Source organism: Hyperolius riggenbachi, chromosome 7 (genome assembly GCF_040937935.1).
Source record: "Hyperolius riggenbachi isolate aHypRig1 chromosome 7, aHypRig1.pri, whole genome shotgun sequence".
Taxonomy (NCBI): Eukaryota; Metazoa; Chordata; class Amphibia; order Anura; family Hyperoliidae; genus Hyperolius; species Hyperolius riggenbachi.
This window is the reverse complement of record NC_090652.1, coordinates 115,009,408-115,024,652: the sequence shown is the minus strand read 5'-3', so window position 1 is coordinate 115,024,652 and position 15,245 is coordinate 115,009,408. Positions and strand designations below refer to the sequence as shown.

At 45.8% G+C, this 15,245-nt stretch overlaps 1 protein-coding gene across 2 annotated transcripts in view; it reads left to right on the top strand.

The window, feature by feature from the left end:
- Positions 1-4,704: 4,704 nt before the first annotated feature.
- Positions 4,705-15,245, top strand: part of PDPK1 (3-phosphoinositide dependent protein kinase 1) — a 116,242-nt gene continuing 105,701 nt past the window's right edge. Inside the window, exon 1 of one of the 2 annotated variants that reach the window (XM_068244546.1) lies at positions 4,705-4,797. Coding sequence is in view for 1 of the 2 variants with exons in the window: in XM_068244544.1 (XP_068100645.1) it covers positions 12,048-12,071 (24 nt within the window). In the remaining variant the exon portion in view is untranslated. Of the gene's footprint in view, positions 4,798-11,962; positions 12,072-15,245 lie in introns of those variants that run through there. The other variant, XM_068244544.1, reaches the window with a different exon arrangement.

The following is a 15,245-nucleotide window of genomic DNA, read 5'->3' as shown; positions in this document are numbered from 1 at the left end:
ACACAAGCAGGCTGTATACAGCCTTCCTTTTGAATCTCAAGAGATCATTTGTGTGTTTCTTTCCCCCTGTTCTCATGCACTGAAGTTTCAGGCTGCTTGTTTCTTCCTGCAAACAGCTTTGCCCTTGTCTGTAATTCTTCAGTATGTGAAAGCCCAGCCAGCTCAGAGGACAATTTATCCAGCTTGTAAAAGATAAGAGAGAAGAGAGAAGCTGCTCTAATCCTAAATAACACACAGGCAGTGTGCATAGAGGGGCCTGGAAGGGGGAGTTCATAGCAGAACCACAGCACTGAAGAACTTGGCAGCCTTCCAGACACAGGCCGACAAGTCTGACAGGGGAAAGATACATTGATTTATTACAGAGACTGTGATAGTAGAAAGTGCTGCAGTAAGCCAGAACACATTAGAATAGCTTTTTGAACTTGTAGGATGATAAAAAACAGGATGCAATTTTTGTTACGGAGTCCCTGCATAGCTACACACCTGTACAACATTAGGCTGTATAATGGTTAAGAGTTAAGAAAACACACTGTGACTTCCATCTGGTAATCCAAGGCACAGCAATAATAGATATGAGAATTACGGTACATCCAATTGCTTGTGGAGCTGAGGCATCATTGGGGTACTCTTCCATCAAGACTTTGTGTAGACTCTAGACTAGAGAATTACAAGCTTTGGAAACTTTTGCCTTAAAGGAGTTCTTTGGGGGGGGGGGAGGGTTTAAATAACAACGGACACTCACCAGGGGCTTCTACCGGCCCCCTGAAGTTGTGATGTCCTGCACCGTCCGCCAACGATCCGCCGTTCTCCACTGCCGGTCCCGGTCTGATCGGCATCTGAAACCCACTGCGGCTGCGCGGCCACGCGCGTGCTCGCTCCTGCACGCATCATCGGGAGCTTACTGCGCAGGCGCAGCACAAGAAAACTTCGTACTGCACCTGCGCAGTAAGCTCCAGATGACGCGTGTGGGAGCGAGCATTATTCGTCTTGTTAGACGACTATATTACCAGGAAAGGCGGCGGGGAACCGAGGATCGTAGGAGGACGGCGTGGAACATTACAGCTTCTGGGGGCTGGTAGAAGCCCCAGGTAAGTGTCCGTTTTTATTTTAAACCCCCCCCCCCCCCCCCCCCTACCCCAAGAGAACCCCTTTAACTTTGATTAAGGTGTGGGGCATACATAAAAACGTTTGTTTCTGTTTCGCGTTCATCTTCAGTAAAAATGTTTCATTTTTTAAAAATTGTTAACTCTTTTTGGGAATTCATAAAAACAAGAAGTTTAGAATCAGGATGATACCATTTATTGGCTAACTTAACAGAATCAAACTGCCAAAAACTGGCAACTGCCAGTAGCAGTTGGGAATTCATAAATGGTACTAGTGTATCCCTGTACACATCTTCCAGTCTGGATGGCTGAGGGCCACTGTAACTCCCTTAATTTTACTGTTACCCCACCTCCTTCAACTTTGAGACAAGGTTACTTTCCAAAAGACTGTCCCATGACAACCATTTCTTTCTCTAATAGTGCATCAGGAACATCTGTATGGCTCAACATGTGATGAACCCCCTTCCACAGTGTGATGTCAGGGCCCTGGCCCTGACAGTTTCCTGTCTGTGAAGCTCATTGCATTGTGGGAAATAACATCTGTTTCCATTTGCCAAGCAAGCAGTATCTCCTGTCTATATATAAAACCTTTTAACCTATCACATTGTTAGTAGGTGTGTTTATAGTGTTATAATTGCAGTTTGGCAGTGGGTGCTGTCTGTTGTTTTTTAATGTCCTCAGTGGTAAAGATGATGACCTGCAGACTTATGAGGAATTGAACAACAGGCGGTCTCCTACTTACAAACAGGTTACATTCCATGTGTTGGTCTGTGTGTCAAGGTTAAAAAAAAATGGTCGGACCCAACAACAACCGAATGCATTCCCCGGCAATTTGGAGTCTTCAGCTAGTAACTAATAGAATAAAAAAAAGTAATGTGTATTTTGAACATGGAGACAACTTTGTATGTATGGAAAATTGTTACTCAAGTCGTTTGTAAGTAGGGGACTGCCTATACATGCAAAGTATTAATAACTCCTTGATCTATCATCTAGTTTTTCACTTCTCACTTTGCAATGAATTGATTATTTTTTTCCTACTACTATCTCTCAGTAACGTTCCTCTTTACAGTAAACCTGAGATGGGGCAGGAGAGAAAATGTATACATACCTGGGACTTCCTCCAGCCCCCTCCGGCTTGATCGCTTCCTCGCCGACGTCCTTTGCTGCCTGCAGTCTCCGTAAATTTCCTCCGAGAAAGCCCCCCGGTTTGGGGTATGCCACACATGCGCGGCTCGGCTGCGCGCTCACCCCCCTAGACCGGAGCATTCTGTGACTGCGTGATGGAGGAGCGTGCACATCCAGACTGCGCTGACTGGCCCCGGGTGGACAACTTACCAGGGCCAGTTGCGGAGGCTGTAGGCAGTGAAGGATGGTGGCGATCAGTCCGGAGCGAGGAGGGGGCTGGTGGAAGCCCCAGGTATGTATAAGTTTATTTTGCCCATCTCAGGTACACTTCAAAGGATACATCCGAGGAGCATAAAAGTAAAAAAAAATCCACTTACCTGGGGTTTCCTCCAGCCCCTGGCAGACGTCCTGTGCACTTGCGCGCAGCTCCGCTCCCCGCCGGTGGTCTGGAGTCCCCTCCGGTACCAGAGGCCTACTTGCGTTCCAGCGCGCGTCTAACGTAGTCGCGCTGACGTCATCCGGACAGTACTGCGCAGGCACAGTATCTCTGCGCCTGCGCATTACAGTCCTTATGATGTCAGCGCGACTCAGTGAGCCGCATGCTAAAGCGCAGGAGAAGCCAACCTGGCGAGGTTGGCTTCTCCCCTGGAGGGGACTGGGAGCCACCGGAGCTGCAACGATTGCACAGGATGGCTGCCAGGGGCTGGAGGAAGCCCCAGGTAAGTGAATTTTTATACTCCTCGGACTTTCCCTTTAAGCAACTCCATGAAAAGGAAATTGAAAATATATTTAGTCACTGAATAAATCAGTCATTTAGAAAAAGAAAGTATGGAACACCTGCAAACCTGACAAGAACAGGTTCTCCACCAAACATGCGGGTGGTCGCCAAGATACCCAAACATTTGAAAAGCTGCAGTAGCTGAGATTGATGAGCCTATATGTACAATAAGTGCTCAGGAAAGTGCAACATGAAAACCACTGCTAACAAAAACTCAAATGACATCTCACCAGTAGCTTGGCAAAATACACATGGGAGATGAGAGGTCAGCTAGAAGGATCTGTGGTTTAGGGCTCAGACAAACTATAAGAGCTTTTCTGAGCACTTTTTGGCTATCAGAGCTTTCTGAGAGCTTTTTAAAAAAATGTTCCCACTTACATTAAAATCGCGGTAAAAATCACATGATTTTACCAGTTTTAACCACTTGTCGTCCAGATAGGCGCCTCTAAAGTCAAACTGGACGTTCAGTGTTTAAGCGGCAGTGCGCACGCATGCACAGGACCACAGCCCTGCACACCCCAGAGGTTTTCCGTTTTGGCGATTCGGGAAGGGAAGCAAGGCTTCATGGAACCAATTGCAGTGCCTTTAATGAATGGACATGAATGGACAACCAAAAGCTGAATTGCACCCCACAGATTTTTTTTTTATTAACCTCCTGTGTGTTACGGCGCTCAGGAGGTTTTGCAGCGTCAGGAGTCCCCAGGATGAATCTAATATATTTAATGCCTGCAAAAGGTTTAGCTAGCAATAGGCTAGCTAGTATAGGTGGCCAGCACCCCCCGATCCAGCCGCTTATACATTACCGAGCCTGGTTCCAGCGATCGGTGCAGCCTCCCCGCAGAGCTCCGATCTTCTCTATGGGGAGGATCATACATGACGTCATCGTCATGCACAGTCACAATCCTCCTGATAGAGAAGACCGAGCTGTGCGGGGAGGCTGCACCGATCACTGGAACCAGGCTGGGTAATGTATAAGTGGGAGAATGGTGTGTGTGTGGGGGGGGGCTGGCCACCTATACTAGCTAGCCTGGTGCTAGCTAAACCTTTTGCAGGCTTTAAATCTATTAGATTCATCCTGGGGGACTCCTGAGGCTAGCAAGCGGTATGCCCGACACAGTGCTCAGGAGGTTGATAAAATTAATTAATTAAATCACTTACAAACCCCCTCCCAAACCCCACCCCAGTTACCAAGCACACAAATTGGGGGAAAAAACAGTAAAAAGTCCATAAATAGTTGCATGATGGACTTAGCTTGTTTTAATATTTATGTCATGAGGGTATATTACTGTTATTTTAGTACAGTACATAAGGACGTAGAATTGATGGGACATCAAAAGAAAAAAACCCTGAAAAAATACATCTTTATTTCCTCATAATATATTGATGCCATACATGGACTAAAGAGGAACAGTCACGAAAATCTTAAAACACATACAAATAAGTACATTTCTCCCAGGGTAAAAGGAGCCATAAATTACTTTTCTCCTATGTTGTTATCACTTACAGTAAGTAGTAGAAATCTGACATTACTGGCAGATTTTGGACTAGCCCATCTTCTCATAGTGGAGTTCTCAGGGTTTTCTTTTTTTTTTTAAAAGCACTTAGTGAATGGCAGTTGCTCCGTCCAACTGCCAAAATATTGTGCAGCAAGCAGGGAGGCTGGCTAGCATCTTTGTATTAATCATTTTCAGGGAATGTCTTTATAAAGAATAAAGGCCATGCTGAGAATCCCCTATAGAGAGATGGACTAGCCCCAAATCTGTCGATAATATCAGATTTCTACTACCTACTGTAAGTGACAGCAACATAGGAGAGAAGTAATTTATGGCTCATTTTACTCTGGGAGAAATGTACTTTTTATTTGTATGTGTTTTAAATTTTAAGATTTTCTCGACACTTCCTCTTAACCTCCTTGCCAGTCTAAAAAATCCGGCAAGGAGGCAGCGCCGCACTTTTTTTTTATTTATCGCTACATGATAGCCGCTGAGCGGCGGCATCCCCCCACCCACTCCGATCGCTTTCGGCGATCAGAGTATGCAGGAAATCCCGTTGAGAATGGGATTTCCTGCAGGGCTTCCCCGGTCGCCATGGCGACGGGGCGGGATGATGTCACCGACATCATAGGGAATCCCGAACCGCCCCTCAGCGCTGCCTGGCACTGATTGGCCAGGCTGCCCAGGGGTCTCGGGCGGGGAGGTGGGGGGGTATTGGGGCGGCTCGGCGGGTATCGGTGAATCGGCGGCGAGCGCGTACTACACGCAGCTAGCAAAGTGCTAGCTGTGTGTAGGAAAAAAAATTATGCAAATCGGCCCAGCGGGGCCTGAGAAATCCTCCTGCGCAGGTTACCCCGAGCTGAGCTCGGGATAACCGGCAAGGAGGTTAATGAGCAAATAAAATGGGTGGGTTTTATTTATAGTAGCATTGCTTTTTCTAAAACTACTGTATAGGCTGGCTGCAAAAATAGTTTGTTTTTTTTTGGGTCAAATTACATTGGTATGTAAACTTCCACATACACGTGCAGAGCCAAGTCACAGCCTCTCTTGTCAGTGTCACTCACCAGGGATGCAAAAACATTGATTTTCTTTTTTTAAAAAAAGTTATATTTTGGGTGTAAAATGTGTAGGTCATGACATTGTCTGGCCTGTGCTACAGCAGCTGCAAAAATAGTTGTGTTTTTTTTGGACAAATGACATTGGTATGTAAACCTGCACCATCATGTGCAAAGCCAAGTAATTGCATCTCTTGTCAATGTCACTCACTAAGGATGCAACAAACATTGATTTTCTTAAAAATAACTTTACATTTTGGGTAAATTGTGTAGGCCACGACATTGTCTGGCCTGTGCTATTGCAGCTGCAAAATATGTTGTCTTTTTTTGGTTTGTTTTTTTAATCAAATCAGGCCGGGAACCCACTACAAAATGCTATTGCTAATCGCTAATTGTATAAACGGTTTGTAATCGATTTCATGAGCGTTTTCTGGAGCGATTCTAAAAAGTGTAATTAATTTGCCATTGGTTGTGTAGTGATTAGCGGTTTTAATTCCGATTGGTCCTTTCAATTTATTTTTATTTTGTTACAGCGTGCAGTAATGTAAAAACGCTTGCAAAATCGCTCTGTGTAGGTTTTGACAAGCGATTATGCCAGCGTTTATATACTTTACATTGCAAAAACGCTAATGCTAACGCTCAAAAATGCTGCATACCATCGCTCCATTGGAATTTGGCCCATCCATTAACATTAGCTGAGCGTTTAGGGAAATCACTAGCGGTTTGAATCGCTCCCTAAACGCTCAGAAAATCGCTCTTGTGGGTTCCAGCCCTTACACTGGTATGTAAACCTACACATACATGTGCAGAGCCAAGTCAATGCATCTCGTCAGTGTCACTCACCAGGGATGCAACCAACATCGGTGTTTAATTCACATAGGTTACTTATTTTTCACCTTAAGGCCCCGTTCACACTGCATGCGTTTCCAGCCACGTTTTGGGAACGCGTGCAGGAGGCCGACATCAGTGCATAGAGTGCACTGTCTGATGTTCACAGTGCATGCGGTCCGGACCAGTGCGGTCCGGGAACGTATGCTGCACGCATTTTTTACAGAAACGCACGGCTGACCTATTCACTTCAGTGAATGGGATCAGCCACGCAACGCATACAAACGCGGATGGCATGCAACCCATCCGAACGCATGCCCGTCCGCATTTGTAATGTGAACAGGGCTTAACTGTAAGGAGTGCTAATGCTAGTGCTAAACAAATAAGGAGAGATCATTCATGAGATAAATAGATAAGGAGAGCTAAACCATGAGTTAAGTTAGATAAGGGGAGGCAAGCCATTTAAGGAGAGGTAAATTGTGATTTAATAAATAAGGTGAGAATTCAACAAAAAAGCTTTGTGAATCAGGCCCATTGATTTTCTTAAATGGTCCGTTCAGAGCACCTGCAGCACCCACACCTAGGGGCCTTACAGACCTGTTAGCGCTCAATTTTGGTAAACGTGGCATTTGCTCTGTCAGTGTGAAGCAGGCATAACCCTTACACTACTTGATCAACATGCACACAATCCAGACAAAAAGCAGCAGTTTATTCCACAAATGTAGGAATGTAATGTGATTTCTGCCCTATAGCTGTTAAAACACGACTCTGCGCCAACTACGTTAATGTTTGGTGGGACTTTTACCATGGATCCCCATTTGGCATGCCACAGTCCAGGTGTTAGAACCCTTGACACAACGTTTTCATCACTTTTGAGACCAGAAACAGTCCCTGTAGGTTTTTGGAATTTGCCTCCCCATTGAATTCTATGGGGGTTTGCCTGTTTGCAAACTTTTACTGGCATTCGCGTTTGAGGTTCGCAAACCGAATATTTAATGTTCAGGCCGTCACTAATACCCAACTGAAAATCAATTGATCAACTGCTCTGAAAGCTTAGCTGTCTTATTAAAGGATACACAAACAACTCCCTGGGAAGTGAATTCTGGGATTATAGGAAGTAGTGTAAAGTTCTGGTGGCCATTTTTGATATTGTGACAAAGCAGTGTTCACCAATTCTGTACCGCTGATACCTTTATCTATGTCCCTGGAAACTTTGTTTAAAAACCAGGGGGCGTAGATACACCTACCTGTTTGTTTACCTCGCCGTTCCCTATCGCTGGGTCGCAGACCCACTGTAATCTTGCCGTTCCGTGATCAAATAATGAGTACAGCTTGTTCTCAAACCCGATCACAGTGCCTGTAATGAATGAGAACCTGCAGCAGCGAGACACATGCTCTCATTCACGAAAGCCAAACATACACAGTACTTACGTGTACTATTAATAAAACACAGAACTTACGGTAAGTCTTGTGGCCAAACAGTAAAATGCACCCTATCATCCCATTACATACATCTTTATTAAATTTTAACCCCTTACACCCCTACCCTATAGTTACCAAAATAAAACACTTGTATGAGAAAAAAAATTAAAATAGTTACCTAATAGACTTTTCATTATGCATGTCATGAGGGTATAATACTGTTAATTTTTCAAATAAAGTCTCGTTATTATTGCTATAGTATAAAAAACAAACAAACAAACAAAAAAAAATACTTTACTTCCAGAGAAAATATTATCGCCAACTTTGTACTAGGAACACAATTTAAATGTTGTAATAACTGGGACAAATAAAACATGTGGGTTTTATGTGTTAAAGCACATTTTAATTTAAAGTTATAATGGCTGAAAAGTGAGAAATTATTTTTTTGCTTATTATTTTCTTTAAAATGCATATAAAATAAAACTCTTATCAAAAAGTACCAACCAAAGAAAACCTAATTTGTGGCGAATAATAGTGTTGTCCGGATCATGAACGATTCGGATCTTTGATCCGAATCTCTTTTGTGAGTCGAATCATTAAAATGAGTGATTCGGATCGCAAAAGGGGCGGGGCCAGGAGCGACACACCCCCTCTCAGCCGGCAGCGGGGTCCTGGAAGCAGAGCAGAGATGGATCGCTCTGTTGGAGGGGAGCCAGCCTTGCACAGCCACAGGTAGATGAGAGAGGGGACATGGGTGCCACTGCCAGATATGTGTAGAGCACACATTGGGCTTGATTCACAAAGCGGTGCTAACTGTTAGCACGCCTGTGAAAACCCCCTTAGCACGTCTAAACCAGCTTTTCGCGCATAAAACTTTATGCGCATAAAACTTTACGCGCGTAAAACTTAACGCGCACACTGCACAGAGCGCAGGGCGCACCGCGCGAAGTGCCCATTAAAGCCTATGGGATTTAGCGCACATAAAACTTTGCGCGCGCAAAGTTAGCGCGCGATCTGATTGAGAAATCCAGTGCTAACCTACTTAGCACCCTGGTTAGCGCGTCTAAAGACTTTAGACGTGCTAAGTAGGTTAGCACCGCTTTGTGAATCAAGCCCCTACTGGCTATAACGTGCTGCTCATTACAGGCTGTCTGCTCCGTAGTTGTGCACAGTGAACACATTGGAAGCTTTTGGCTCAGCACAGCTCAGTAACTTTGCAGACACTGTGATTGCAGGGCAATATGATCCTCCTGCACTCGCTCTAAACAGCTGCACTTCACTTTGGGGAATGCTTTATTTCACTGTGCGAGGTTTGCATTCAAAGTGTACAGATGAACCTATAGGTGAAATATATGTAAAGCATATGATTGCAGCATGTGGGTATTGTGAGCAAAAAAAACATTTCTGCTCCCTGCTCGTCCCTCCTCCCTTCTCTGTCCACTCCCTGCCCTCTGTCCATCTTCTCCCCTTCTCTGTGTATCCACCCCCTCCCCTTCTCCTGTCCTGCTAGTCATTTCACCCCCGAATGCTTCCCTAGTAAAATGATCTGAGATTCGGATCAAAGATCCGGATCTTTTCAATGATCCTATTCGAATCATCCGGATCATTGAGAAGATCCGAACTTCGCATCTCTAGCGAATAAAACAAAATATCAATAATTTCAATGTCATAAGTAACAAAGTTATTGGGGAATGAATGGGAGGAGCGTGATGTGAAAATCGCTCTGGTTTTTAAGGTGAAGAAAAAGAACAACCTGTGGTTGGGAAGTGGTTAATATTACATCAGGATGGCGGTCTAATATTAGGGGACGGATGCCTGGCTGGTGGATTGTCAGGGTGCAAACATGTGCAAGGGTGGGTGAGGATGGGTGCTGAGCTGGTTAGTTGGCAGGTAAAGGGAGAACAAGTGCGAGGCTTGCGGATTAGCAAGAAGGGTGGGACAGGTGCTAGGTTGGCTGACTGACAGAGTGGGGGAAGGAGTGAGGACAGGTGCCAGGCTGGTTAATTGGTAGGTAAAGTAAGGACAAGCATCAGGCTGACTGATTTGCAGGTATGGTGGGCCAGGTGCCAGGCTGGTGGTGGGATGACTGGTTGGCAGGTATAGTGAGGACCGGCGGAGGACTTGACGTTTGGCAGAGGTGGTGGTAGTACGTAAGGTGAAAAATTATGCACGACTTGTTGGTTGGCAGGAGGATGGATGTTTGGCTGGCAGACATGTAAACTGATGGCAGATACTAGGCGGGGTGGTGTACAGGTAACTTGAGGACAGGCGCAGAGCATTTGTTAAAGTTTGTTTGGTAACATGAGGACAAACGCCAGGCTGGCTAATGGGCAGGTAGGGTGGGGCTGGCTGATTGGCAGAGTGGGGGAGGAAGGTCAAGTGAGAACAGGTGCCAGGCTGATTTGCAGGTAGGGTGGGGCAGGTGCCTGGCCGGCTGACTGGCAGAGTGGGGGAGGAAGATCAAGTGAGAACAGGTGCCAGGCTGGTTAGTTGGCAGACGAAGTAAGGAAAAGTGTCAGGATGACTGATTTGCAGGTAGGGTGGGGCAGGTGCCAGGCCGGCTGACTGGCAAAGTGGGGGAGGAAGGTAGAGTGAGGCCAAGTGCCAGTGAGATGCCTGTTTGGCAGGTAAAGGAAGTACAGGTGGAGGGCTTGACGTCTGGCAGAGGTGGTGGTAGTAGGTATGGTGAAAAATTGTGCCAGGCTCGTTTATTGACAGGAGTGTCTGATATGTGGCTGGCTGGCAGACAGGTAAAGTGATGGCAGATACCAGGCGGGTGGTGTACAGGTAAATTGAGGACAGGCGATGGGCTGGTTAGTTGGCAGTAAAGCAAGGACAAACGCCAGGCTGGAAGATGGGCAGGTAGGGTGGGGCTGGTGCCAGGCTGGCTGATTGGTAGAATTAGGACAGGTGTCATGCTGGTTGGTAAGCTGGTAGGGTGAGAATATAAGCCAGGCTGTCTGGTTGGCAGACACTGGAAGAGCAGGTGTCTCGGAAACTGGCATATAGGCTGGTAGGTTACTGGGTAGAGTAGGGCAGGTGATTGGAAAAGGATAGGCAAAGGCAGCCTTGCAGGAGATAGGTCAGGGGCAGGTAGAATAAAGGGCAGGTGCCGGTGTGCGGCCAGAGTGATGAGCAGGCAGAACACCGCACACCGCCTCGCTGTGAAATAGTGTTGTCCGGATCATTTAATGAGTCGATCATCCGAATCATCAAAATGAACGATTCGGATCGCAAAAGGGGCGGGGCCAGGAGCGACACGCCCCCTCTCAGCGGGCAGCGGGGTCCTGGAAGCAGAGCTGAGATGGATCGCTCTGTTGGATGGGAGGCAGCCTTGCAGGGACAGCAGGTAGATAAGAGAGAGGGGACATGGGTGCCACTGCCAGATATGTGTAGAGCACACATACTGGCTGAAAAGTGCTTCTCATTATAGGCTGGCTGTTCCGTAGTTGTACACAGTGAACACATTTGAAGCTTTTGGCTCAGCACAGCTCAGTAACTTTGCAGGCACTGTGATTGCAGCGTAATATGATCCTCCTCCACTCGGCACTAAACAGCTGCACTTATCTTCTGGGAATGCTTTCCTTCACTGTGTGACGTTTGCATGGAAAGTATACAGATGAATATATAGGTGAAATAAATACATGTAAAGCATATGATTGCAGCATGTGGGTATTGTGTGCACAAACATTTCTGCTCTCTGCTCGTCCCTCCTCCCATCTCTGTCCACTCCCTGCCCTCTGTCCATCTTCTCCCCTTCTCTCTGTGTGTCCACCCCCCTCCCCTTCTCCTGTCCACAGCACGGAAAGACCTGTCCTGCTAGTCATCTCACCCCGAATGCTTCGGTAGTAAAATGATCCGAGATTCGGATCAAAGATCCGGATCTTTTCAATGATCCGATTCGAATCATCCGGATCATTGAAAAGATCCGAACTTCCCATCTCTACTGTGAAATGGAGGAAACTAACAAGGAAACGAAGAGGCTTTTTCTGTGAATGAGGAGGAGGGGGAGGAGGGCGCGGCCAGCTAGCACTGAGAAGCGTCAGCTTAGTCCATTCGCCAGCTGAGGTAGGCGGGCAAAAAACAGTGCGAACCAATCGAAGCCTCAGAAGCTTCGGACCGGCGCCGCCCTTCACCACGACGAACATTGTTGTGGAGTGACGTCAGCGCCAGACGATGCGGGCGGCCATTACTGTTGGCTGTGTGATTCCCTGAAGCCATCTGAGGAGAGGGGAAGAAGGCCATGGCCAGGACCACTAGCCAAGTGGTGAGGCGTGTGTGTGTCTCCGGGCCTGGGAGGAGGGGGGAAGCAGCGGGCCCCGGAGGAGGGCAGAGGGATGGGGCACGGAGGAGGAAGACGCAGGCCTCTCCCCTCCGCACATCCCCCGGTGCCCTGCCTGCTGTCACTTGGCCACACATGGAGAGCTGGTGATGACAGGCCGGGGCTGGGGAGGGCGCCTGTGCTGCCTGATCCCCTTGCAGTTACCTATGCTGTATTGGCTGTGTGCACCGTGTATAGGAGATGTTCCCGCACACAGGTCATCTGCCAGTATCACAACCCATTATGCCTTCTAGCTGTTCTCCTATGGCTGCACCTGTGTAACCACCTGAACGGATATGGGTGATGAGGTGTACCAGGGGTGAAGTGTAGACCCTGGCTATGCTGCCAGGCCTGATGAGCCATTGTGCACTGTAGACACATTCCTGTAAGTGCTGCTGTGGGATGGCCTTCCCTGTAGGGGCCACCACTGAAAGGGATGCCTGTTGGGGTGACATTTTAGAACATTAGTGCTGCAGTTCATAGGGGTATAGGGATCGTTTACAGTTATTGTAAAATGACCTCTGTTGCGAAAATCTTAAAATGTAAACACATACAAATAAGAAGTACGTTTCTTCCAGAGTAAAATTAGCCATAAATGTTCTCCTATGTTGCTGTCACAGTAAGTTGTAGAAATCTGACATTACTGACTAGCCCATCTTCTCATGGTGGGTTCTCAGGGTTTTCTTTATTTTTAAAAGCACTTAGTGAATGGCCGTTGCTCCATCCAACTGCCAAAGAAGTGTACGGTGAGCAGGGTGGCTGGCCAGCATCAGCGTATAAATCTTTTTAGGGATTGTCTTTATAAAGAATAAAGGCCATGCTAAGAATTCCCTGTGGAGATCTGGACTAACCCAAACCTGTTGGTAGTGTCAGATTTCTACTACCTACTGTAAGTGACAGCAATATAGGAGAAAAGTAATGCATGGCTCATTTTACTCTGGAAGAAATGTACTTCTTACTTGTATGTTTTAAATTTTAAGATATTTGCGACAGTTCCTCTTTAATAATTTGATTTATATAGCACAAACATTAAGAAGTGCTTTACTATAAATAGAGTAACAGACAACACAATACAGGTAATAAGCAGTAATGCCTGGTACACACCATGCAATTTCCTGTCAAATCGATCATTTCCTACAGGTCCAATCAAGTTTCTGATTGTTTGTACCGATATGATAGGAAACCTGATTGGACCTGTCTGAAATTATGGATTCGATCTGACGGGAAATTGCATGGTGTGCATCAGGCATTAGACACACACTACCAGATCATATATATACTGGAGTAGTAATCCAAGTATATGAGTAATTCAAGTTCATAATATTCTGTCTAGTCAGAATGCATGATCAGGTAAAATACACAAGGTGGGAGGGCCCTGCTTATCGCTTACAATCTAAAGGGAAGGGGTGGGGACACGAGAGACGTTCTATGATGGTCTATCTAGGCTGGGATGGTGTTCAGCAAATAAACTGAGCTTATCAAACATAGGAAGCTACCTCAGTGTGCAGCACAATTGTGTTGTCTTGCTGGTGAATCCTGGTAGATTTGTTTGTTTCACCCGTAAAAAACAAAACACCATTTTAGAAGCGCACCCAACCGACGTCCCGTATATGTGCCAGTAAATTATAGGGCTTTTACTGCATTATAGTGCACTTCTGTATGGCAATATTACATAAATGTGACAGTTATAAGCAAGCTGTTATGGAGTGACTCTGGTACATTAAATATTTAAAAGGCTAGTTTGCTGTGTAAATAAAAAGGGTGTGCCATGTATTGATTGTTTTTTGTTACTTGTGCTTGATTTGTTTTTTTTTTCCCAGCTTGATACATACTTTTATTAATGATTTTACATTCACAAGCTCATCTCTTTTAACTTTTAGATAAAAATAAAAATTAGGCAGGAGCAGCTACCGTAATACACCCCTAATCGGTGTTTGCAGATGTTATCAGCTGCTGAGGTGCTGTATTTTTGTGCTTATTGTCTTAAAAGATGTAAATCTGGCAGTGCAGTACTTATATATGTATAGGGAATACTTGTAAAAAGGGTGCTGCGTAAAGCCACTAGTAGTAGAATTTCAGCAATACTGCCCATATTCTACTAAGGCATCTACCTCTTCTTAACACAAATCCTACACCTAGCTACTCCTAAATCTAGCCCTACTTTTACCCTTCACCTAACACTACCCAGTGTTCTCCCCAGAATTTTTTTCCAGCCGGGTGGCATGAAAAAGTAGCCGGGTGGGGTGCAATGGGAGAATGTAAAGCCGATGCAGCTCTGCTTACAGCATTGGAGGAGGATAAGAGAAATAATCAGATGTCAGCCAGGTGCTCACCAAAATTAGCTGGGTGGAGCACCCGGCTAAAAGAGCCTGGGGAGAACACTGCTACCCTTCCCTTCTTTAACGTATCCTTGAGGTGCGTACACACATGCGACTATAGTCGTTTGTAACGATCGTTCCCCGATCTTTACCAACGACGATCGTTACAAAAAACGAACCACCGACTATTAAGGCAAACGACGAACGAGCCAAATCGCTACAAAAGAAAGTTCTGTCTCGGCGGATTTTAACCAACGACGATCGTTTGCAAAAGTAGTACATCGTTGGAAACGATCGTTCGTACTAGGCTTGACATGCGCATTTCACTATTTCTCCATGGAACTTCTCATTTTTATGCGCAGGCGCAATAGTTGCTTTCTGTGATGTGACGTTCGTTCTAACGATCAGATCGTTACACACATTTTAAAACTACCTTTACTTAGGTCGTTCTTTCATCAATTAAAAGTTCGTTCGTCGTTCTTAACGAACGATCGTTGTCGCATGTGTGTACGTAGCATTGGGCTGCAGCTATGTCCGGTGCTTACTGAGCCCTGCTGTAGCGGCAGTTCACATTGCAGTCTATGGCAATGCTCAAATTACCTGCCTTGTGTACAAGTAGTTTGCAGCCTCACCAGAAGCACATGTAATAACTGAGCACCAATTTGGGTAATGCATATTAGCTGTAGGGATGCAAATAGTTTGATACAGGAATATGCATAATTATGTAGCTTGAAAATGAACCAATCAAAATTACCTCAATAGAATATTTGGTAATTTGAGCCCAATAAAATAGTGGGTGGCC